The sequence below is a fragment of the Moschus berezovskii genome, chromosome 3 (genome assembly GCF_049115385.1).
Source record: "Moschus berezovskii isolate FMDL1 chromosome 3, NW_MosBer_1.0, whole genome shotgun sequence".
NCBI lineage: Eukaryota > Metazoa > Chordata > Mammalia > Artiodactyla > Moschidae > Moschus > Moschus berezovskii.
Window position 1 is genome coordinate 96,192,414 of NC_142462.1, and position 26,711 is coordinate 96,219,124.

Here is a 26,711-nt window from a genome sequence, read left to right on the forward strand (position 1 = left end):
TGTGATTGACAGTGAAGTGTGATCATAAAATGGAGAGTACATAACCCATTATTTTGTGTTAAATACTACGCTAATGGTTTTCCCTGTACTAGCTCATAGTACTTAGTTCTAGGAGGCTCATGCTAATATGATGCGTATTTCCAACTAGTAATAATGAGGAATAGAGAGGAAAAGAGTCTTGCCTATAAAATTAGTCATCCAGTAGTGGTGGGGACATGATTTTCATCAAGGAAATCTGGCTTCATAACCCACGCTTCCAACATTATGACATGTTATTTCCCAAAGAAAGTGCCATACAGTGTTAATTAGTATCACTATTAAATTATGATAAAGTTTTAGCTATCTCTTATAGGTTAGAAAACTCATCTATATTTCCATATTTCATTGCTTAAAGAACATTGTGCCATCTTGTAGATGCCAGGCTTTACAAAGAATGCAGACAAAGTAGAGACTGGAAGAAAGCCCTCTAGTTGGCTAAGAATCTTGATAGATGTGAAACAAGTGTGATCCTATCATTTAAAAGTTAAGACTCAGGAGACTGCAGGTCAGTATCTGTATATTTAGAGGGTCATCTTGTGGGAAAATAAACATTTTATATGGCCCCAAGTAGATGTAATTTGGAGAGAAGTTGCATTTGGAGAGGAACTTATTTTGATAGAAGAAATGACTTTCTAATATTGAAGAAATAAAAAATTGGAATAAGCTACACTGGGGGAGAAAAAGAGACCCTAACATCAGATACATTTAAACCTCAGCAGAAAACTCTATTAAGGGTGATGTGGCAGTCGTCCCCAGACATTTTGGCACCAGGGACTGGTTTCTTTGAAGACAATTTTTCCAGGGATGGTGGAGGACATGATTTCAGGATGATTCAAGTGCATTGCATTACACTTTATTTATTTATTGTGCACTTTATTTTTATCTTTATCACATCAACTCCACCTCAGATCATCAGGCATTGGATCTCAGAAGCTGGGGATCCCTGGAGAGGATTCAAGCAATGGTGGGATAATTGAACCAGGATGGGTTTTCCCACTCCTTATATTGTATGGTGGACAAGCCATAATCAGAAATCAGGATAGAAAACTTGATAGAACATGGTGTAGAACCCAGACCCCAGAAATAGGTGAAGGAGTAAAGTAAGGTCCTTAACAGGAGAGTTGTAATTAAAAGCCAAATCACCATTTTCTTCTCTAGTTTCAAAGGGAACTGGTGATCTGGCTTGGGCTAGAAAGCAGGAGTAATCCTGTCTTAGCGAACATGTGCTCAGCTTTCTACATTTCAGAACCAATCATATCACCCCTGTGGAGAATGACCACATGTATATGTATGGCTGAGTCCCTTTGCTGTCCACCTGCAATTACCACAACTTTGTTAACTGGCTACACTCCAGTATAAAATGAAAGATTAAAAAAAAATCATATCACCCTAGGGAATTGACCATGTAAATATGTCTCTATTAAATTACCTTTAATTCTCATTCCACTGATTTGTTTATCCGTATGTCTTCTCCTTCTAGACCTTAAACTGACTGAAGAAAAACTTATGTTTGTGTTTTCAGCTCTAGAAGTATTGCCAAAAAAAATAGTAACTGAGACAATCAGTAGCAGACCCCCTACAAGTCCAGAGAATAGATCAGAAAAAATCAAAGTTGGATTTAGAAACATAACGTTTGTGGCCAGCATTCACTTTCCAATTACCCATCAAAGTCATAGACTTGTGCTTTTTAAACATGAAATCAGAAGACTAATTCATTAAATATATTTTTGATTTAGAAGATTGATGATTTAGTGATTTAATTAAAGTTATTATGTGTTGCGATGGAATTAGATTTTTGATCTGGAAAATTTTCTCCATTTGGTGTTCTAGAGATCTACCAAATGGAGTCACGGTGAATTAGTTGAAAATAAATATTTTGTGCTAAGCCAATTTGTCAGTCTATATAGAGATACTGTCTAGGGTCAGCTTCTTTGAAACTCCCAACATTTTTAATAGATTTCTTAAAGAACCACAGTGACTCCTTGGTATTAAGATGATTATAACCTCAGCGGTCTACCACTGAGGAAAACATTTGCAATACCATTTGGTATTATTAGCATAACTTTAAAGTCTTATCTTGAGGGAGTGGAAAAGAGGGACTTATTTGAAGAATTTTCCTAATGTGACTGTCTTGAACACTTTTTAGAAATGTGGTGTTTATTATTTGTTAATGGTGCATGCAAAGTCATGGGTACCACATTAATTAAATTGGAGCAAAAAAAACATTTGCTCTTCTATACACGCATTGTTGATTTTTACCTCTTTCTTGATTTTGGCATTCCTTGGTTTTAATTAGTTGGAAATATCTAAAACAGATGTCAGCTGAAGCGGGGAAGGAACCTGCTTATTTGAAAAGAGAATCTACTTTAATCTATAGTAACTGAAAACACTGTTACACAATCTTTCACTGATCTGGACACAAGATATATTTGATTCCATGCAAATACATCCTTATTTTACATACAAGATAAAACCTTGAAGAATCAATTGATTTAAAAATCAAATATAATTGACTTGCTTGAAGTTTTAATATTTTTTTCTTATTGGAGATTGATAATCCATTGGCAGAGACTCATATCATTTTAAAGCCTGTAATTAGTTTAATGCCGTTAGCCTTCTATGTGTATGCTTAAAGAGCAGGGGCACTTGCAAGTTTAATGAACTGCTACAATAAATCTCTTTGCAGTATAAATTGATTACTACTTCGTTTTATCTGAGTTATAAATTGCCATGTAATGAAATTACTTATCTTCAAAAACTCTTATTTAAGCATCACTAAAAAATAAATTAGGGGAAAAAAGAAAGAATCAGTGTTCAGACTTCTCTGTTTTCAGAAGTTTCCTGACTTGAGACTAATTAAAAAAATAAGCGGAGATTCAGAAAACGGAAAGGCAGCAGAAACACAGCAGTAGACTATGTGTTTCTCACAAGCTGTTTGTTACGTTAAAACAATTTATTGTAATTCATGAGTCAACTTTAAGATTTTTTTAAGACAAGAATTAAATTTTCTTTCTTCAAATAGAAATTTAGTTTTATTATCATTTAACCACTTTTTTCTCATTTTAGGTTTTTGAGGTAATAATGTTTCATCATCTATTTCTTTTATATTTCATAAGTTCTGTTAGCTTTCATTGGACAGCTTATTTCAAATTGTAAATGAAGAAAACAATTTTAGTTATCATTATTTCTCCAAGTAAAATCCATATGTCTGTCTTTATAAACTTTACCTTGTTTGGAAGGGCTGTGATATAATAGCCCTGAGAAAGGCAGATTTATGCAAAAGGCAAACAGGCCTCCAACTCTTTGGGGGAATTTTTTTTTAACTCTAACCTTTTCTGTTCTTTTCAGAAACATTTCTGGTTTTATTTTGTTTTAAGAACAATCAAAATGATTACTGATGTCACATCAGTTCAGTTCAGTTCAGTTCAGTCGCTCAGTCGTGTCCGACTCTCCGCGACCCCATGAATCACAGCACGCCAGGCCTCCCTGTCCATCACCAACTCCCGGAGTTCACTCAAACTCATGTCCACAGAGTCCGTGATGCCATCCAGCCATCTCATTCTCCGTCGTCCCCTTCTCCTCCCGCCCCCAACCTTTCCCAGCATCAGAGTCTTTTCCAGTGAGTCAACTCGTCGCATGAGGTGGCCAAAGTATTGCAGTTTCAGCTTTAGCATCAGTCCCTCCAATGAACATCCAGGATTGATCTCCTCCAGAATGGACTGGTTGGATCTCCTTGCAGTATAAGGGACTCTCAAGAGTCTTCTCCAACACCACAGTTCAAAAGCATTGATTCTTCGGTGGTCAGCCTTCTTCACAGTCCAATCTCACATCCATACATGACCACGGGAAAAACCATTGCCTTGACTAGACGGACCTTGGTTGGCAAAGTAATGTCTCTGCTTTTTAATATACTATCAAGGTTGGTCATAACTTTCCTTCCAAGGAGCAAGCGTCTTTTAATTTCATGGCTGCAATCAGCATCTGTAGTGTCACATAGTTTATTATTATTCAGCAGCCTAATGTTTGAGGAGTCTGGTATCATTAAATTATTCTTTATGTTGTTCTTGGTGTGACCAATGTTTTAATTGGCATTTTCCATTTTCTCATATGTGGAATCATCAGGCTAAAATTTTTCTATAATATTAGTTCCCTGAAACCGGCCACTGTGCTCTGCAAAGACCTGGAATCACTGGTGCCACTTTAGCCATAGCCACGGCAGAGCTTTGACTTGTAGAAGCATTCAGTTAAGGCCTGGCCTCCTTCATGCTATTCCCTGGCGTTATTGGGACTGTGTACATTTGTGCGTGCGTGCTAAGTCACTTCAGTTGTGTCCAACTCTTTGCAACCCTTTAGACTATAACCTGTTAGGTTCCTCTGTCCATGGGATTCTCCAGGCAAGAATACTGGAGTGGGTTGCCATGCACCCCTCCCGGGGATCTTCCTGATGCAGGGATTGAACCCACGTCTCTTATGTCTCCTGCATTGGTAGGCAGGTTCTTTAGCACAACCTGGGTAGCCCTATTGGGTCTATAGTGTAGACCATAGAAGATTGTGGCTCTCCCTCCCCTGAAACGAATGCCTAGTTGCATGGTGGCCATGGCGAATGACATAGGAGAGAATGACCTGGCAAGAGGTCCCTTGGGGGAATATAAACTGTTTCCTCTTGACTGGCGGTGTTTCGATCCTCAACCACCCAAGCCAGAGTCATTAAAGCGACCATTCAGTACCCCACTGCTAATAACTCCCCAGCCCTGAGTTTTTTTCTCTCCCCCAGTTTAGATCCTAACTATTCTTCACCTAAACTGTTGCTCAGACTTTTAATTGACCTGCCATCAGTTTTGTCTCTTCAACTCTGTAACCGTAGTTACCTCCATGAAACTTACACATAACTTTGCCATCTACAACTGAAATCGGTTCAATAGCCTCCTGGAAAAGTTCAAACCCTTTTTCGAGGCATTTAGATCTTCAGTGTCTCCTCAAAGTATCCAGTCCTCTCTCCTCTCTGCCTTGCCTTTTATGTATCAGCACATAAAACTTCTGAGTCATCTTCTCAGATAACCATTCTTTCTCTCTTCTGAATTCATGCCATTCTATCTTCTTGGGTACCTTCAGCCCTGGATTTCTTCCCCACATTTAATTTGATAATACTTGCCCATCATCTGGGCTTTCCTGGTGGTTCAGATTGTAAAGAGTCTGCCTGCAATGTGGGAGACCTGGGTTCTATCCCTGGACTGGGAAGATCTCCTGGAGAAGGGAATGGCTATCCACTCCAGTACTCTTACCTGGAGAATTCCATGGTCAGAGGAGCCAGGTAGGCTACAGTCAGTGGGGTTGCAGAGAGTCAGACATGACTGAGCAGACCCATCATTTAAGACTTATCTCAGGCAACTTATCATTCAGGAAGCCTTCTTTGTCTCTCGTTCCATCTGGGTTAGCTATAGCTCTTTTATGTCCCTGGAATATTCTATGCATATCTCTTTTATTATCCTTAGTAGATTGTATTATATTTAACAGTTTCTATGTCTTGGGTTCTCACTAGAACATGAGTTCTTTGATGAAGGATGCTGTTTTATTTGTCTTTGAATCTTTTGTACCAGACGTTTATTCTGTCTCACACTAGACTCTCCATAAATATTTGATGAGTGAATAAATCAGCAAGTAAAAGCTGTATTTAATGAAATTAAGTTTTGATGGGATCTGAAGATGATATAAAACAGAATTCTTAGCTGGAGCAATGTATTTGTGATATTCACCCACAGCTTTTGTAATAAACGTATACAGAAAGGAGATTATCTATATAGGAATTGGATCAGAAACTTTGGTCTAATAGGCAGCATGTTCTGTAATCAAACCATCGAAACCACACTATAGGAAAATTATCAAAATTTCTATTACAAATAAAGTGTTCGCTTGCTCTTTAGAAGGCAAACTGTAACAAACCTAGTGCTTGCATGCTAAGTCGCTTCAGTCCTGTTCAACTCTGTGTGACCCTTTAGACTGCAGCCCGCCAGGCTCCTCTGTCCTTGGGACTCTCCAGGCAAGAGTACTGGAGTGGGTTGCCTTGCCCTTCTCCAGGGTTTCCAACCCAGGGATCGAACCTGTGTCTCATATGTTTCCTGCATTGGCAGGCAGGTTCTTTACCGCTAGCACCACCTGGGAAGCCCTAGACAGTATATTGAAAAGTAAAGACATCACATTGGGAACAAAGATCCATGTAGTTAAAGCTATGGTTTTTCCAGTAGTCATGTATGGATATGAGAGTTAGACCATAAGGAAGGCTGAGTGCCAAATAATTGATGTTTTTGAATTGTGGTGCTGGAGAATACTCTTGAGAGTCTTTTGGACTGCAGAGAGATCAAACCAGTCAATCCTAAAGGAAATCAACCCTGAATATTCATTGGAAGGACTGATGCTGAAGCTGAAGCTCCAATCCTTTGGCCACCTGACGTGAAGAGCCAACTCATTGGAAAAGACCCTGATGCTGGGAAAGATTGCAGACAAAAGAAGAGAATGAAAGAGGATGAGATGGGTGGATGGCATCACTGACTCAGTGGACATGAATTTGAGCAAACTCCAGGAGATAGTGGAGGACAGGGGAGCCAGGCATGCTGCAGTCCATGGGGTTGCAAAGAGTCGCACACTACTTAGCAACTGAAGAGCAATTACAAATGGAAAGATCTCAGGTTATATCTGTGTCTCGACTTCAACTCTGAATCTCTGATCCTCTGAGCAAAAGTCGGAAACAGAGCCTCAGTCATGCACAATACCGATAACAAGTATGTGGGCAAGGAGCTTTTAGTACACACACAATGGTGGTGTCAATGTCCCCACTGCTGCCACTGTTCCCTGTTGTGCTGCTATTTTCTTGCTGAAAGAGTTTGGTTCTTCATTTGTCAGAGAAGAGGAAGACTTAATGACCACAGAGGAGTTTACAGTGACTCTAAAGCAACTTTCACAGCTAATCTACAAGAGTATTTTCTCAAACCAACGAGTAATTTCCAAGGATGTTTTAGAATCTGTATTTGCCGTCTCCCTGGTAATAGTCAGACTGCAACAGCAATGAAATCTTGCTCCATATCTCTCTCATCATTCCAAAGATAGTTTGCCTACCTTTCTTTGAGATCAGATAGTTAAGAGCAGATGCTACACTAAAGTCCTGCAGTTAATCACTCGTCACTACCTTCAGTCTCAATCCTGAATATTAAGCACAGTGGGCTCATTTGGAGAGAATCAGGTAGATATAAAGGTCATAACATTAATCACTCACTCACTTCAGTCACTCAGTCGTGTCCGACTCTTTGCGACCCCATAAACCGCAGCACGCCAGGCCTCCCTGTCCATCACCAACTCCCAGAGTCCACCCAAACCCATGTCCATCGAGTCGGTGATGCCATCCAGCCATCTCATCCTGTCATCCCCTTCTCCTCCTGCTCTCAATCTTTTCCACTATCAGGGTCTTTTCCAGTGAGTCAGCTCTTCGCATCAGGTGGCCAAAGTACCGGAGTTTCAGCTTCAACATCAGTCCTTCCAATGAACACCCAGGGATGATCTCCTTTAGGATAGACTGGTTGGATCTCCTTGCAGTCCAAGGGACGCTCAAGAGTCTTCTCCAACACCACAGTTCAAAACCATCAATTCTTTGACACTTGACTGAAGCGACTTAGCAGCAGCAGCAGCAGCTGGCTGGTCATAACTTTCTTTCCAAGGACCAAGTGTCTTTTAATTTCATGGCTGCAATCACCATCTGCAGTGATTTTCGAGCCCAGAAAAATAAAGTCAGCCACTGTATCCACTGTTTCCCCATCTATTTCCCATGAAGTGATGGGACCGGATGCCATGATCTTAGTTTGCTGAATGTTGAGCTTTAGGCCAATTTTTTCACTCTCCTCTTTCATTTTCATCAACTGACTCTTTAGTTCTTCTTCACTTTCTGCCATAAGGGTGGTGTCATCAGCATATCTGCGGTTATTGATATTTGTACCAGCAATCTTGATTCCAGCTTGTGCTTCTTCCAGCCCAATGTTTCTCATGATATACTCTGCATATAAGTTAAATAAGCAGGGTGACAATATATAGCCTTGACATACTCCTTTTCCTATTTGGATTCAGTCTGTTGTTCCATGTCCAGTTCTAACTGTTGCTTCCTGACCTGCATACAGATTTCTCAAGAGGCAGGTCAGTTGGTCTGGTTTGCCCATCTCTTTCAGAATTTTCCATAATTTATTGTGATCCACGCAGTCAAAGGCTTTGGCATAGTCAATAAAGCAGAAATAGACGTTTTCCTGGAACTCTCTTGCTTTTTCTATGATCCAGCAGATGTTGGCAATTTGATCTCTGGTTCCTCTGCATTTTCTAAAACCAGCTTGAACATCTGGAAGTTCACGGTTCATGTATTGCTGAAGCCTGGCTTGGAGAATTTTAAGCATTACTTTACTAGCGTGTGAGATGAGTGCATTACAGAGTTACCTAGAGCCTGAACCTTTTCTTTCTTTTAGAGGTGTTGGCTTTTTGGCAGGTGATAGAGCAACAAAAACCCCTCATGGTTTCTGGGGATTGCCGAATTTCAGTGGTGACTTTTCTGATTTTGATTAAGTATTTGATACCAGGCTATAGCAATGGAAACACTGCAATACTGGGCTTCGCCGTTATCAGTTTTATCATTTTATAACAAAATGAAGGATGACAGATGACTCTGTGGTTGTAACTGTTTAATGACTTTTTAAAAAAATTATATTTCTCTCCCTCCACCAGATTTGAGACTGGGGGCTGGGAGGGAGCTTCAATACTCTATATCCAGAGTCTCTAGTTCCCTGACCTTCTGTTATTCCATCACACACATCCTACTGATCTCCATAGTGGGACTGCAACTCTCTACCTGCTCTACTTGTCCACCAGGAATACTAAATTTACAGAAACAAAAGCCCACACAGACATGCTTTACAGTGCTGCCTTGACAAGTCCATGTTGCCCACAGCAGCGGAGCCCTCAGTGTTTTCCATCAGCCTTGAACGGCCACAGTTTCATTTTCCACCGGTTTCCTCAAGCCCCTTCTCTTACTTGCATCTCTCCCACAGCCAATGTATCTTGCTTCCAGTTTTCCTGAGAAAATAGCGAGAAGGGTTAAGGAAATTCATACTATCTGCCAGCATATTTACATGTAATATCTCATTTAATTTGCACAGTGTGAGAGATAGAGATTATTGTTCCTGTGACGGAGAAGGTAACTGAGGGTCAAGTGAATGGTGCCTATAAATGATGGCCCTGGGATTGAACCGTAGTCGGCTCTACTACCAACCTCTTTTCCTTCCATGGGATGAGATTCTACTCCACACCTGAAGCTCTGCGGTTTGAAACATCAGATTCTTATTCCTCCATCTCTAAATGTTTGCAAATCCATATTTCCTTGATTTTTTTAAAATGTTTCTTTTCCTTTCATAGGCTATAATCCTCCATCCACAGTTTAACTTCCTCCCTTCAGTTCAGTTCAGTTCAGTCGCTCAGTCGTGTCCGACTCTCCGCGACCCCATGAATCACAGCACGCCAGGCTTCCCTGTCCATCACCAACTCCCGGAGTACACTCAAACTCATGTCCACAGAGTCGGTGATGCCATCCAGCCATCTCATTCTCCGTCGTCCCCTTCTCCTCCCGCCCCCAACCTTTCCCAGCATCAGAGTCTTTTCCAGTGAGTCAACTCGTCGTATGAGGTGGCCAAAGTATTGCAGTTTCAGCTTTAGCATCAGTCCCTCCAATGAACATCCAGGATTGATCTCCCTTAGAATGGACTGGTTGGATCTCCTTGCAGTATAAGGGACTCTCAAGAGTCTTCTCCAACACCACAGTTCAAAAGCATCGATTCTTCGGCGATCAGCCTTCTTCACAGTCCAACTCTCACATCCATACATGACCACAGGAAAAACCATTGCCTTGACTAAATGGACCTTTGTTGGCAAAGTAATGTCTCTGCTTTTTAATATACTATCAAGGTTGGTCATAACTTTTCTTCCAAGGAGCAAGCATCTTTTAATTTCATGGCTGCAAAGTTCCAAAGAAGAGCAAGGAGAGATAAGAAAGACTTCCTCAGTGATCAATGCAAAGAAATAGAGAAAAACAACAGAATAGGAAAAACAAGAGACCTCTTCAAGAAAATTAGAGATTCCAAGAGAACATTTCATGCAAAGATGGGCTCGATAAAGGACAGAAATGGTATGGCCCTAACAGAAGCAGAAGATATTAAGAAGAGGTGGCAGGAATACACAGAAGAACTGTACAAAAAAGATCTTCACTACCAAGATAATCACGATAACATGATCACTTCCTCCCTTAGGGAGACCTCAATCATGGACCTCACATTATTCAAGCTCCTTCTTGTAATAACTCTTTGGCCTCTTTATATGTGCATGCCTAAATTTCTGTCTTTTAATAAAAAAGCATTCCTTATGCTTGCATCAGTCTTTGTAGGCTGCCCTATCTAATGTGTGTGATGTTCACTTTGGGATAATCTCTCATTGCTGGAACCATCCTTCTGTGACTTTCAGGATAAGGTTTTCTTCTAAATTTGCAATTCTCTTTCATTCCACTTATTCTTAAGTTCTTTGGGTGCTTCCTCCTTCCCTTAGACTCCCTAAATGTTAATACTCTTCATTGTCTTATCATTAACCTTCTTGCTTGTTAACTTGAAGTATTTCATCCATGTTCATGGTTTTAAATTGTCCTCTCATGCTGTGTTCCGAAGTACCTGTCTGCAGTCCAGACTTCTTAATGTGTCTCAGGCTCATATTTTTGTTTGCCTAACCAACTTCCTTGGAAATCTCAGTCTGCAGATCCAAATCTAGGTGCAGAGTATTTCTTTCCATCCGTTCTATCAGTGGAACAGGTACCATGATACACCCAGGTGTGCTCCAGTCAGGATCTTGGGAGTCATCCTTTTCCTATCTCCCTTTTTCATTTCCCCTGTGGCTCACATGGTAAAGGAAGCTTTCTTCAGTGCAGGAGATCTGGGTTTGCTCCCTGGGTCAGAAAGATCCCCTGGAGAAGGGAATGGCTGCCCACTCCAGTATTCTTCAGAGCCTGGAGAATTCCACAGGCAGAGGAGCCTGGCAGGCTACAGTCCATGGGGTCGCCAAGTCAGACATGACTGAGCAACTAACACTTGCACCTTCATTTCTTTCTCACTTTCAAATAAGAATCATTTAAACATTCTTAAATCCTTGAAATGGCATCCTACTTTTAGTCTTCAATTCTATTGTGTTGGTTTGTACCCTGCATGATTTCCTGCTTTAATTCAATTCTTCTTTCCTTCTCTATAGGCTTCATTCCATTTTCAGATTAAAGCACCGATTAATTGTGACTCATTGTGAATACCATTCTACTTGTTATGCCCACTGATTTCATTTATACCCACCACATATTATCATGTTGTGATTACTTATCTTCAGAGTAATAATATTCTACTGTGTCATTTTCCTTAGATCTTCTTCATCTATTGTTTTTATTTTTTTTCTGTGGTCTGGAAAAGCTTAAGTTGTTTATTACATTGTGCATGTGTGTGTGCTCAGTCATGTCCTACTCTTGCAACCCTATGGACTATAGCCCGCCAGACTCCTCTGTCCATGGGATTTTCCAGGCAAGAATACCGGAGTGGGCTGCCATTTCCTCCTTCAGGGGGTCTTCCTAACCAAGGGATTGAACCTGCGATTCCTTTGTCTCCTGCATTGCAGTGGATTCTTTACCACTGAGCCATTATTACATTTTAGAGCAGTAATTTTTATTGTTATTATTATCTGAGGTTTTTGTTTGTTTATCTAGGATTTTTCCAAGTTGGTAAAGTGGACATGTATGCACTGCTATATTTAAAATGGATAGCCATCAAGGTCCTACTATATAGCACAGGGAACTCTGCTCAATGTTATGTGACAACCTGGATGGGAGGGGGATTTGGGGGAGAATAGATACGTTTATATATGACTGAATCCCTTCACCATTCAACTGAAATTATCACAGCATTGTTATTTGGCTATTCAGTTCAGTTCAGTTCAGTCTCTCAGTTGTGTCCAACTCTTTCCGACCTCATGGATTGCAGCATGCCAGGCCTCCCTGTCGATCACCAATTCCCAGAGTTTACCCAAACTCATGTACATTGAGTCAGTGATGCCATCCAACCATCTTATCCGCTGTCGTCCCCTTCTCCTCCCGTCTTCTATCTTTCCCAGCATCAGGGTCTTTTCCAATGAGTCAGCTCTTCGCATCACATGGCCAAAGTATTGGAGTTTCAGCTTCAACATCAGTCCCCCCAGTGAACACTCCAGACTGATCTCCTTTAGGATGGACTGGTTGGGTCTCCCCGCAGTCCAAGGGAATCTCAAAAGTCTTCTCTAACACCACAGTTCAAAAACATCAATTCTTTGGCGCTCAGCTTTCTTTGCAATCCAACTCTCACATTCATACATGACTACCGGAAAAACCATAGCCTTGACTAGACAGACCTTTGTTGGCAAAGTAATGTCTCTGCTTTTTAATATGCTATCTAGGTTGGTCATAACTTTCCTTCCAAGGAGCAAGCGTCTTTTAATTTCATGGCTGCAATCACCATCTGCAGTGATTTTGGAGCCCAGAAAAATAAAGTCTGCCACTGTTTCCATTGTTTCTCCATCTATTTCCCATGAAGTGATGGGACCAGATGCCATGATCTTGGTTTTCTGAAGGTTGAGCTTTAGGCCAACTTTTTCACTCTCTTTCACTTTCATTAAGAGGCTCTTTAGTTCTTCACTTTCTGCCATAAGGGTGGTGTCATCTGCATATCTGAGGTTATTGATATTTCTCCCGGCTTGATTCCAGTTTGTGCTTCCTCCAGCCCAGCATTCCTCATGATGTACTCTGCATATAAGTTAAATAAGCAGGGTGACTATATACAGCCAGGTTGTACTCCTTTTCCTATTTGGAACCAGTCTGTTGTTCCATGTCCAGTTCTAACTGTTGCATCTTGACCTGCACGCAGATTTCTCAAGAGGCAGGTCAGGTGGTCTGGTATTCCCATCTCTTTCAGAATTTTCCACAGTTTGTTGTGATCCACACAGTCAAAGGCTTTGGCATAGTCAATAAAGCAGAAATTGATGTTTTTTTGGAACTCTCTTGCTTTTTCAGTGATCCAGCAGATGTTGGCAATTTGATCTCTGATCAATTTTTGATTTAAAATCAGCTTGAACATCTGGAAGTTCATGGTTCACGTATTCCTGAAGCCTGGCTTGGAGAATTTTGAGTATTACTTTACTAGTGTGTGAGATGAGTGCAATTGTGCAATAGTTTGAACATCCTTTGTTGTTGCCTTTCTTTGGGATTGGAATGGAAACTGACCTTTTCCAGTCTTGTGGCCACTGCTGAGTTGTCCAAATTTGCTGACATATTGAGTACAGCACTTTCACAGCATCATCTTTTAGGATTTGAAATAGCTCAACTGGAATTCCATCACCTTCACTAGCTTTGTTCATAGTGATGCTTCCTAAGCCCACTTGACTTCACATTCCGGGATGTCTGGCTCTAGACGAATGATCACACCATCATGATTATTTGGGTTGTGAAGATCTTTTCTGTACAGTTCTTCTGTGTATTCTTGCCACCTCTTCTTAACATCTTCTGCTTCTCTTAGGTCCATACCATTTCTGTCCTTTATTGAGCCCATCTTTGCATGAAATATTCCCTTGGTATCTCTAATTTTCTTGAAGAGATCTGTAGTCTTTCCCATTCTGTTGTTTTCCTTTATTTCTTTGCACTGATCATTGAGGAAGGCTTTCTTATCTCTCCTTGATATTTTTTGGAACTCTGCATTCAAATGGGTGTATCTTTCCTTTTCTCCTTTACTTTTCCCTTCTCTTCTAAAGAAGAAAAAGTCATAAAATTTTTGACAGTAACCTGGAAGTAAATTTCTAATCACTCCCTCTATTTATTTATACTGAAGTTTAGCTAATGATCTTCTTTGATATCATATTCCTTAAGGAAATCTTGTGCTAGCCTTTTCCTGTATAAATTGATAACTACCTTCCCTGACATTTGTAACCCTCTGTCAGTCGGATGTATCTGCCAGGCTTGCAAAGCTTCTCTGCTGCCCTAATGTCAGCATCCCGTTAGGGCAGATAATAATGGAAAATGCCGTCTTGACTAAACGTGTCATGCTGAAATTGTTTGCATTTTATCTGCTTTCAGCACATTTTTAATAGCAGTCATAATTTATATTTGCCAACTGCTTTGATCTCTCTAGCTCCGGAAACCTCTCTTTAACCAAAACCATAAGCTAGCATGCCGATTTGTGCTCGTAAAAATACATCCTCATTCTTGTTCTCAACGTGGAAAGTTACCTTGTACATCTTTCTTCCTTTGCTTTCAAATCATGTGAAGACGTTTACTTGTGTGACATGAAATCACTCCATGACTGTTACTCAGTACTTTGGAAGTTTATTTTCTTTTCTTTGAGGAAGCCCACTTTCTAAAGCAGCTGATTATGTCATCTGAAAAGTGTTTAAATACCTAAATATATTTATCCATTTTGCTGGAGTACAGTTATATGCTATACTTTTATTGAAAGTAACACTGATTTACTTCATTTCTATGTTTAAATAAACTGAAATTTGAATTCACGACATCTCACTGCTGATAGCTTTGTGCTGTTTCAGTGACTTATACATTTAGCTTTTGGTGTATTTGTTAGTACCTATGAAGCAAGTCCAGTGTACTTTATAAAGCTTTGATTTATGACCTGTGGAATCTTGAGAGGAGTTTATTCAAAGCATTGACTTGCATTAATGCCACAATCATTACTGTAGTCTACATTCTAATATTACATTTATATTTGCCTCTTAATAATATTTTATATGTAAATATGTACAGACACAAATGTTTCCTTACATCAAAACCTGGACTAGACAAGAAATCCATTAAGATTAAAAGCAGTATATGTTTTTCTTAACAATATCTTGATTTTTAAAGATTCAGTTCCAAGTCTTCTGTTGTTCAAATCTTGTTAAATATCAGTAATTTATGGTAACCTTGAAAAGAAATAAACACTGGGATTTTAAATCATGTTTATATGAATTTCAGTAGATCTTTGCTGAATGCCTTATACTATATTTTAATTATTTTATTCATTTTTATGATACTGAAAGGTTAGACTCAAGAATCATGCAAAAAAGAGGGGAACAATGATTTTTTTTTCTTTGATTTTCATTTTTATCATTTTCTCAGTTTTCAAATATTAAAAATCTGCATTGGTATTTTACTCACCCTTCTTTATTTTAAACTCTAGTTTTCCCCAGTTGATATTTTTATGTTGGAGACTGATGGAGTAATAAATACTTCCCTACACAGAATTTTTTTAGAATGTGTTCCTATTTAGAAGGTATGTAGTACAAAGATATTGAAGTACAGGTAGCTGTAGATATTTTATTGAACTATTTGTTCATTCAGGAAATATTTATTTAGGCATTAAGTGCCAGGTTCTAAGAAAGGTGCTGTGAAATTATAATATGAGCAAGAAACAGAAACATACTGTATTCCAAATAGATACAGACTATCTTATCCATTCAGTCTTCTACAACAAAATACCATAGACTGGGGCTTATAAACAACAGAAGTTTTATTGTCACAGTTCTGAAGAACTGAAAGTCTAAGATCAAGGCACAGCAGACTTTGTATCTAGTGAGGGCTGCTTCTTAGATCACTGTTTTTTCACTGTAATCTCACATTTAGAAGGGGTGAGGGATGTCTCTGGAGTCTCTAATAAGGGCACTAATCCTTGATATCAGTCAGAGCACTTATGACCTAATCACCTCCTAAAGGCCCCACCTCCAAATGCTATCACGTGGGGATTAGGATTCTAACATATGAATTTTGGAGGGACTTAAACATTCAGTCCATGGGATTGGGTTTCCCTGGTGGCTCATACAGTAAAGAGTCTGCCTGCAATGCTGGAGATCTGGGTTCAATCCCTAGATCAGGAAGATCCCTTGGAGAAGGAAATGGCAATCCATTCTGGTACTCTTGCCTAGAAAATTCCACGGACGAGGGAGCCTGGCAGGCTATAGTCCATGGGGTCGCAAAGAGTCGGATACAACTGAGCAACTAACTTTATCAAATCAGATGAAGACACATAGACAATGCCAATGGAAGTGTCCACTCATTATGCAGCCTCCCTCTTCCTGCTCATCCTGCTTTCCTGCCAGTTCAACCTCTCTGATGAGGCAGCAATGAGCTCCTAAGTGTTCCAAAGCCTCATTGCCTCCCACTGGCCTCCCTAACTACATCTGATTACAGCCTGCCTATCCGTCTCCCTCGGTAGAAAGAGAGGCATTCGCTCCCTGCTCACTTCTCTCTGAGCGTTGCCTGTACTTTTCTCCCACAGTGAGTTTGCTCAGGCTCATCACCCAAGCAGGCATGCTCTCAGTTGCCCTCTGCCTTCTGGTTTCTGTCCATCCCTCAAAACCTGCATTGCATGCTTTGATAACCATGCTTACCTTCTTTCATACCATCTACTCCTTTATGAACTTGTCTTACTTTTTATTGAGCACATTCCCAACCTTCTGGAATGAAAGAATAAACAAGGATCAAACAAACTTGAACTCATGCATATTTTCTACAGAGCCTACAATTGCTTTCCATTCTGCTTGGAATCAAGAGTGCATAGGATGTAAATACTGGATATATTCGCTTGGTGTTCAAAGTTTATTGCCCAAGCACTTAACTTGTGTCTACCGTGTACCAGACTCAGAGTTTGGTGATAAGATATAGATATGATAGATAAGTTGACAAACAACATACAGTCTGTGAAGTGCTCCAATAGAGGTGAGCACAGGAAATTCATAGGGGTGGTACTAATTCAGGTGAGTCGCTAAATGGATGAAACAATGGATGACTATGTGAATGAATAATTTATTTTAATTCTCCAGAGCTGTCATTTAGTAGTCTGCAGTCCTCCCGATAGGTGAATCACCTTGCTAATCTTCTGCTGCAATGACAATACATATCCTAATTTCTTCCTTCACAACATTTGTTAATAACACTCAAGTGATACAGTATAGTTCTAATGCATTCTGTACACCTGCTTTCTTGGATACATCATCCTGGCTTTAATTACTACATGGACTGCAGTCTCCAACTGCAAAATTAAAAACATTAATTTGGAATTTTAAAAATAATATTTAAGCATAAGGTTAAATATTGCTTCATTATCAAAACAGCTAAAGTATATTTAATGCTTCTTTGATTTATATTTCATCCTTTTGCACAATTTTAACACAATTTTCTTTCCCTGGATTTCTCCTTATGAGTATCTGAAACATCCTTTTGTCAGAGTCCATTGCAAAAATAACATCAAAGTCTTATATTTTGAGGCTTCTTTTGTTTACAGCCTTTTCACTAAAAATTTTCTTTTCCCTATTCTAGCTCTTTTGTCTTTTAATCACAGAAATTAATCCTGAACCTATGCTGTAGTTGGCATGATGAGCTAGTAGGTGATTTAAACTGAGTCCACACTCAGTGTAGTCATTTGATGCACTTCAAACATAATCCAGTGACTCAGGATCATATGTCAGACAATGCACAATTTGGTCATCAGATCTTTCTTGAGATCCTTTAGCAGAAGTTTAGTGGGGACTACTCAACAAAATTGCCATATAATAGGTAGATGTGGCCTGCAGTTGAATTTAGAAATGTTCTTTAGTTGGTCAGTTTTCTTTCTTTTTCTTTTTTTCTTATTTTCATCCTATGTTAGACCCCTGTGAGCTCAAACTAGTAAAATGAAAGATATTTTATTTTAAAAATATATTAAATTTTTTTTTAAAAAAAATATAGCATGTTCTTGTCTGATTCAGTCACTCAGCAAACATTTATTGAATACCTACCATGTGCCAGGCTTTACTCTAGATGCTAGAGTGTGGAAACAAATAAATAAACATAATTAGTATCTTGTGCTGTGCTGTGCTGTCGCTTCAGTGATGTCTGACTCTTTGTGACCCCATGAACTATAGCCCACCAAGCTCCTCTGTCTATGGGATTTCCCAGGCAAGAATACTGGAGTGGGTTGCCATGCCCTCCTCCAGACAATATTCCCCACCCAGGGATCAAACCCACGTCTCTCATGTCTCCTACATTGGCAGGCAGATTCTTTACCACGAGCACTACCTAGGAAGCCCCAATTAGTAACTTAGGAGAAGAAAAACAAAATAAGGAGGAGATTGAGAATTGCTGCAGAAGGGAAGGGAAGTGTATTTTATACAGATTGTTCAGAGAAAGCCTCTCTCTAAAGAGATGCATTTGGGCAGAGACCCGATCAGAAGAAACCTTGCAGACAAATGGGGCAGAAGATTCCAGAAAGAGGGAGTGGCAGCAAGTGGCAAGCCCCAAGGCTTCTCATGCTTAAAGAACAGAAAAGAAGTCAGTATGGCTGGAATAGAGAGTCATAACCAGAGTGGCAGAGATCTGAGTGGATGTGACTGGTGACATCATACAGGATCTGTCAGCCCTGGGAAAGAGTCTGTATATTTTATTCTAATATGAAAAAGCATTGGAAGGAGTCAAGGAGTTATGCATAATCTAACATGTGCTTTAAAAGATGACTAGCTACAGATTGCATTAGTTTTCTTATGCCACACAGCAAATTACTACAAATTTAGTAGCTTAACCTGTATGTATTATCTCATGGTAGACGTGGGTCACTTTGTTGTTGTTTAGTTGCTAAGTCATGTCCGACTCTTTGCAACCCCATGGACTGCAGCATGCCAAGCTTCCTTGTCCTTCACTGTCTCCCAGAGTTTGCTCAGACTCATGCCCCTTGAGTCTATAATGCCATCCAACCATCTCATCATCTGTTGCCCCCTTCTCCTCCTGCTCTCAATCTTTCCCAGCATCAGGGTCTTTTTCCAGTGAGTCGGCTCTTCTCATCAGGTGGCCAAAGTATTGGAGCTTAGGCTTCAGCACCAGTCCTTCCAATGAATATTCAGGGTTGATTTCCTTTAAGATTGACTGATTTGATCTTCTTGTTGTCCAAGGAACTCTCAAGAGTATTCTTCACCACCACAGTTTGAAAACATCAATTCTTCAGTATTTAGCCTTCTTTATGGTCCAACTCTCACATCCATACATGACTACTGGATATGTCTAAGTCATTGTCAAAATTTAATGTGTATATGAATCTCCTGCAGATTGTGTTAAAATGTAGATTCTGACTTGGTGAGGCTGCAGTGGAGACCTGACTCTCCTAACCATCTCCTACTTGATGGTGATGCTGCTTGTGGAACAGCAAGACTTACAGGCCAGGAATGAGGGTAGCTTGGACTAGGGTGCTAACGGTGGAGAAGAGAAATGACCTAATTAAGGAAATATTTTGAAGGTAGATCCCAAAGGGCTTGCTGAGGAGGAAACAGAGGCACTAGGATGACTTCTATGTTCAGGAATGGCAGTGAATGTTAGGAGGCACTTGTAGGGCAGAAATCAGGTGTTCAGTTATGGATGTGCTAAGTTAGAATCCACATAAAGATGAGCACAGAATATTATGGAAAAAACAGGTTATAAATCATATTCAGTGTTACTAGGGACTTAAAATTTGGTGTTTCTATGCATCACAACTATAAGACTCTTCCTAACTGTGCTCAGAATTTATTGTACTGTTTTTAAAAATGTAAGAAATAGGAAGGGCTTTATTGATTCGTACCACAGTTTCACTCTCTTGTTTCTCTTACAATGACATGAGTAAAACAAGCAGTGCTTTTTTGTCTCCATGCCAATGTTCTTTACAGTGAAATTAACGTAGTATTATTACTCAATTCTTTAAAGCTGTTCCTAGAAGCCAAAATGTGCATCACTGTGCATATTTAAAGCATATTGTATTCAAGCCCTCTCTAAGCTTAGAGCTAAGATTTTAAAACAAAATAAGTTTTCAGCACCTATTATTGATTCTGGTGAATGCCTCACTAGGAGATGAATTGCCTAATTTTCCCAGGCTATGCAGGCAATTACATGGTGTGATTAATTATCATTTCTTTCCTGGTTAAATTATGCAAAATGAGCTTTAGCATGCTATGACAGCTTGCATGAAAGTCATCCTCACTGATTCCCTTATCCCAAAAAGATGGTATAGACTAGAGTTGTATGGATGGTATGTTTTCTTATAATTTCTCTGAACATCAATTGTTTAAAATCTTGGCCTTGCCCATACTCATGTTCAAAAAGAAAAACATTTGAAAGGAAGAAGCTGAAAATGGTGCTGCTACCTGCTCTTTCATGGAATGGCTGCAGAAATGCTAGAGTCTAGCCAGAGAAAAGGTTGACTTGGATCCGCACATGTATTTTAATAAATGAACATTAAATAAGACGTACCCATTCTTAACACTGCGTGGGTACTTAGCTCAGTTAATATCCAGTGAGGCAAGGTTATGAGAGATGGTTTATGGCTTCAGGTAGTGTTGAAATAAAGGCATTACAGGGCAATTTTGGTTGAGAGGACTGTTCATTCTGTGGAACAGATGAACATTCACTTTATAGTAAACAAAATTCTGGAAAGTCCTGTTTTATTTTTCTTCTTGTTAAACAATAAAATCTGTTAAGTTTTATGACCAGAAAAAAAGAAGAGAGAGAGGGAAAAGAAAGAGATATCTCAAAGATAACCCAGATGATTATATTTCTATAAATGAGACCCTGAGCAATGGAAATTTGGGCTTCTCTGGTGGCTCAGATGGTAAAGAATAAGCCTGCAATGCAGGAGACTGGGGTTTGATCCTGGGTCAGGAAGATCCCCTGGAGAAGGGAATGACTATCTACTCCAATATTCTTGCCTGGAGAATTTCATGGACAGAGGAGCCTGGCGGGCTACAGTCCATGGGATTGCAGAGTTGGACACAACTGAATGACTAACACACACACAAATGGAAATTAAACCAAATCAGTCAATGGCTGGGATGACACAGTCTACAGCCTCCTATCTTCACCCCGTGGAGAGTGCTAAGGAAGTCAGATCAGAATCTAACTCCTATCAACTGGACATGTTTTAATCTGGAACCCTGGGCTAGGACTAACATCCGATAAGACAAATGGATTTTCTGCGGATTGGTAAGAGTGTGATGGCTAAACAAGGGTCTTTTTGACCTCTTGTTCTCATGGTGTTCCGTTCCGTCGCTCAGTCGTGTCCGACTCTTTGTGACCCCGTGGACTATAGCCTACCAGGCTTTTCCGTCCATGGGATTCTCCAGGCAAGAATACTGGAGTGGGTTACCGTTTCCTTCTCCAGGGGATCTTCCCGACCCAGGGATCGAACCCGGGTCTCCCGCATTGGAGGCAGACGCTTTAACCTCTGAGCCACCAGGGAAGCCCTTCTCATGGTGTACTAGAATCTAAATCAAGGAATACAGTTGTTTCTCAATATCAGAGAGGGATTGTTCCAGGATTCCTTCAGATACCAAAATTTGTAGATGTGCAAGTCCCTTATATAAAATGGTGTAGTATTTTCATATCACCTATATACATGTATATATATATATATATACATAGTCTTCAAATCATCTCTAGATTATTTATAATAGCTAACAGTGTGGCTCACATTGTACAGGAGACAGGGATCAAGACCATCATCAAGAAAAAGAAAGGCAAAAAAGCAAAATGGCTGTCTGAGGAGGCTTTATAAATAGCTGTGAAAAGAAGAGAAGCAAAAAGCAAAGGAGAAAAGGAAAGATATACCCATTTGAATGCAGAATTCCAAAGAATAGCAAGGAGAGATAAAAAAAAAACCTTCCTCAGCAATCAGTGCAAAGAAATAGAGGAAAACAATAGAATGGGAAAGACTAGAGATCTCGTCAAGAAAATTAGATACCAAGGGAATATTTCATGCAAAGATGGGCTCAATAAAGGACAGAAATGGTATGGACCTAACAGAAGCAGAAGATATTAAGAAGAGGTGGCAAGAATACACAGAAGAACTGTACAAAAAAGATTTTCATGACTCAGATAATCACGATGGTGTGATCACTCACCTAGAGCCAGACTTTCGGGAATGTGAAGTCAAGTGGGCCTTAGGAAGCATCACTACGAACAAAGCTAGTGGAGGTGATGGAATTCCAGTTGAACTATTTCAAATCCTAAAAAATGATGCTGTGAAAGTGCTGCACTCAATATGTCAGCAAATTTGGACAACTCAGCAGTGGCCACAGGACTGGAAAAGGTCAGTTTCCATTCCAATCCCAAAGAAAGGCAACAACAAATGATGTTCAAATGACCACACAATTGCACTCATCTCACACACTAGTAAAGTCATGCTCAAAATTCTCCAAGCCAGGCTTCAACAACACGTGAACCGTGAATTTCCAGATGTTCATGCTGGTTTTAGAAAAGGCAGAGGAACCAGAGATCGAATTGCCAACATCTGCTGGATCACTGAAAAAGCAAGAGAGTTCCAAAAAAACATCTATTTCTGCTTTATTGACCATGCCAAAGCCTTTGACTGTGTGGATCACATCAAACTGTGGAAAATTCTGAAAGAGATGGGCATACCAGACCACCTGACCTGCCTCTTGAGAAATCTGTATTCAGGTCAAGATGCAACAGTTAGAACTGGACATGGAACAACAGACTGGTTCCAAATAGGAAAAGGAGTACATCAAGGCTGTATATTGTCACCCTGCTTATTTTTGTTTGTTTTTTTTTTTTTTGGTAATTAATTTATTTTTTATTGGAGGCAAATTATTTTACAATTATTATATTGGTTGGTTTTGCCATACATTGACATGAATTCGCCCTGGGTTTATATAAGTTCCCCCTCCTGAACCCCCCTCCCACCTCCCTCCTCCCTTTATCCTCCCTCTGGGTCATCCCCGCATGCCAGCCCCAAGCATCCTATAACATGCATTGACCCTGAACTAGTGATTCGTTTCACATATGACAACATACGTGTTTCAATGCCGTTCTCCCAAATCATCCCACCCTCACCCTCTACTTATATGCAGAGTACATCATGAGGAATGCTGGGCTGGAGGAAGCACGAGCTGGAATCAAGATTGCCGGGAGAAATATCAATAACCTCAGATATGCAGATGACACCACCCTTATGGCAGAAAGTGAAGAACTAAAGAGTCAGTTGATGAAAGTGAAAGAGGAGAGTGAAAAAGTTGGCTTAAAGCTGAACATTCAGAAAACTAAGATCATGGCATCTGGTCCCATCACTTCATGGCAAATAGATGGGGAAACAGTGGAAACAGTGGCTGACTTTATTTTTGGGGGCTCCAAAATCCCTGAAGATGGTGATTGCAGCAATGAAATTAAAAGACACTTGCTCCTTGGAAGGAAAGTTATAACCAACCTAGATAGCATATTAAAAATCAGAGACATTACTTTGCCAACCAAGGTCCGTCTAGTCAAGGCTATCGTTTTTCCCGTGGTCATGTATAGATGTGAGAGTTGTACTGTGAAGAAAGCTGATCGCCGAAGCATTGATGCTTTTGAACTGTGGTGTTGGAGAAGACTCTTGAGAGTCCCTTGGACTGCAAGGAGATCCAGCCAGTCCATTCTAAAGGAGATCAATCCTGGGTGTTCATTGGAAGGACTGATGCTGAAGCTGAAACTCCAATACTTTGGCCACCTCATGCGACGAGTTGACTCACTGGAAAAGACTCTGATGCTGGGAAAGATTGAAGGCAGGAGTAGAAGGGGACCACAGAGGATGACATGGCTGGATGGAATCACCAACTCAATGGACATAAGTTTGTGTAAACTCCAGAAGTTGGTAGTTGGTGATGGACAAGGAGGCCTGGCGTGCTGCAGTCCATGGGATCACAAAGAGTCAGTCTCAAAGAGTCGGACAGGACTGAGGGACTGAATACAATGTAAATGCTATGTAAACAGTTTCATTTACAATGTAAATGATATGTAAATGTCAGCACTTGGCAAATTAAAGTTTCCTTGGAACATTCTGGAGTTTTTTCCCAAATATTTTTGCTCTGAGGTTGGTTGAATTTGCAGTTGTGAAACCCGTGAATACAGAGGACCAACTGTAATTGTTCTTAAGAATTGGTTTAAACATGTCTGTTTTTCCCAATATTGTTTCTATTTTTATGTAACATTAACGACTTTATAAACATAAAATTTAACTTTTGCATAGTTATTTAAAAACCAAACTTATTGCCATTTTTTCCCCTAGGAGCATTGAATCAAAAAAATTGGGGAAAGAAATATCCAACATGTAATAGCCCCAAACAGTCTCCTATCAATATTGATGAAGATCTCACACAAGTAAATGTGAATCTTAAGAAACTTAAATTTCAGGATTGGGATAAAACATCTTTGGAGAACACATTCATTCATAACACTGGGAAAACAGGTAAAATACTTGCATTTTATTTCTGAATTTAATATGAGTGTGTTTAGATTATTTTCATTATATTTTTCTTTGAATGATATATATAGTATGAATTGGATAGAATCTATAGGTACAAGAAATCAAAAGAAAATTGGAAGTTTAGCCCTTTTGAAATGTGTACAAAAAATTAAATAACCAAAGTCATAGTGTTCTCCAGTAATATAGCAATAAAGATGCCTCCACAGGAATAGCTGATAAACATAACATAATATATAGCTAATTAACTTAATAACTCTATCACTGGTTAGTCACTTAGTCAATCAGGATTTCTTTCTGTTGGACATTTTATTTGACTCAGTTGTATAAACTGTTATGTTCAATATTTGGATGTGAAAAAAGCAATCTACTATAATTGAATTTTAAGAAAGTATTGGCCCTTCTAGATAGAAAGTTTTAAATTATATACTATACTTCGGAAGCACTCTCTAATAAAGTTTTTTTCTTAGTATGCAAAATATAATGCCATAAAAATTCCAGTAAGCAACAAATAGAAGTTTACAAAAGTGAACATGTTTTTCTGATGTTATATTTGAAATGAAATTGTATGTATATCAACAAGATATATATAAAAGCAAATGTACTCATGGGAAAAAGATTAGAAAAAATATTCACTATAGTAGTAGCCATGTTGGGGTGATTTTATCGTTAAGTGATATTTTCCTCTATTTCCCATATTTTGCTAATATAGTTGTGTGAATATGGTAATTTAAATCCTGTGAAGGTAGGAATTTTTCTGGATCAGTGCTTAACAAATAATAAGCATTCAATAAGTATTTGTTGAATGAATAATTTTATATGTTATAAGAGGCCTGGCGTGCTGCGGTTCATGGGGTTGCAAATAGTCAGACACAACTGAGCGACTGAATTGAACTAATGTATTATTAATTAAATATATAATAGTATATTGTCCTAAATGTTAGACATTTTAATTACCAGTTTTAGTGGATGTTACGAAGAAGTAAAGCATGTAATCTCTGCTTCATTTTTCTTAGTGGAGTGTGGTCAAGCACTTGATCTTTAGAGCCACACTTTCTAGGTTCAATTCTGGCCATTTAAAGCACTGTGTGGAACCTTGAGCAGATTCCTTAACCTTGCTGTGACCAATTTCCTTATCTTGTAAAACAGATATTGTAATGGTATCATCTTCCATTGTGTAGGATCAAATATTTAATACATGTAAAGTAATGTAATGCCTGTCATGTCGTAAGTGACAAATGAATGTTGACAATTATTGTTGTTTTTTGCTATTGTTATACTCACGAAAATGTATATCTCTAACTAGCTGGTGTCTGCTGAAAAAAAAAAACATGCAGCCTAGAAATTAATTATGTTTTACTCAGAAGTCTTTACAATGTGCAATATGTTGGATTCACTTCCAAATGCCAAAAGTGATTTCTGCCTAATGAAACAAAGACTATTTAAATCTGACTGAGAGACATTGAAATCATGCATTAAACTCTCAAGAGAATCATTAATCCCAAGATGAGTCCTAAAATACAGATAGTAGATGGTATCTGCTATGGATCTCAAATAGAGTTTAAGATTCTGAGACTTGCCAGCGAGGGTTCAAACATGAGATGGCTAAAACCCTTTCAAAAGGAAAAGGTCTCCCTCCTTCCTTGCCACAGACTAGGACAGAAATTCTGAAGCTTGATGAAGACTGGGGTGATGCTTGGAAACATCAGGAGATGGGACAAAAGCAGCAGCAGCTTGATAAGGAATAGAAACAGGAATATGAGAAGGTTGGAGAAAAGACCTTTCCTTTCCAGGCTTCTGTTCCTTCTCACTTTAACTGTCCCCTCAGCACCATGTGCGGCATTAGGGGAGCAGGGTTTTGGACACCAAACAACAAAACGTAGGATACCAAACAGAAAGAGTGGGTGAACTACCTGTCTTTTGCTTTAAGTGTTGTATGGCAGTTAAGGTCTTGGATTTATTTTACACTTGTGGCAATAGGATACACTAACTATATTATGCGAGAAGGCAATGGCAAGCCACTCCAGTACTCTTGCCTAGAAAATCCCATGGATGGAGGAGCCTGGTAGGCTGCAGTCCGTGGGGTCGCTAAGGGTTGGACACGACTGAGCGACTTCACTTTCACTTTTCACTTTCACACATTGGAGAAGGAAATGGCAACCCACTCCAGTGTTCTTGCCTGGAGAATCCCAGGGATGGGGGAGCCTGGTGGGCTTCCGTCTATGGGGTCATACAGAGTCGGACACGACTGAAGTGACTTAGCAGCAACTATATTATGCAGTTGCAAAGTTCAGCTTTCAAAATTGTAGCTTA

General features: G+C 39.5%; 1 protein-coding gene across 3 annotated transcripts in view; it reads left to right on the forward strand.

The window, feature by feature from the left end:
* The window catches only part of PTPRZ1 (protein tyrosine phosphatase receptor type Z1), a 200,944-nt gene that overhangs the window by 84,113 nt on the left and 90,120 nt on the right, over window positions 1-26,711 (forward strand). For all 3 annotated transcript variants that reach the window (XM_055421178.2, XM_055421179.2, XM_088834645.1), the window contains exon 3: window positions 24,204-24,383. In XM_055421178.2, the coding sequence (XP_055277153.2) occupies window positions 24,204-24,383 (180 nt within the window). The remainder of the gene's footprint in view (window positions 1-24,203; window positions 24,384-26,711) is intronic.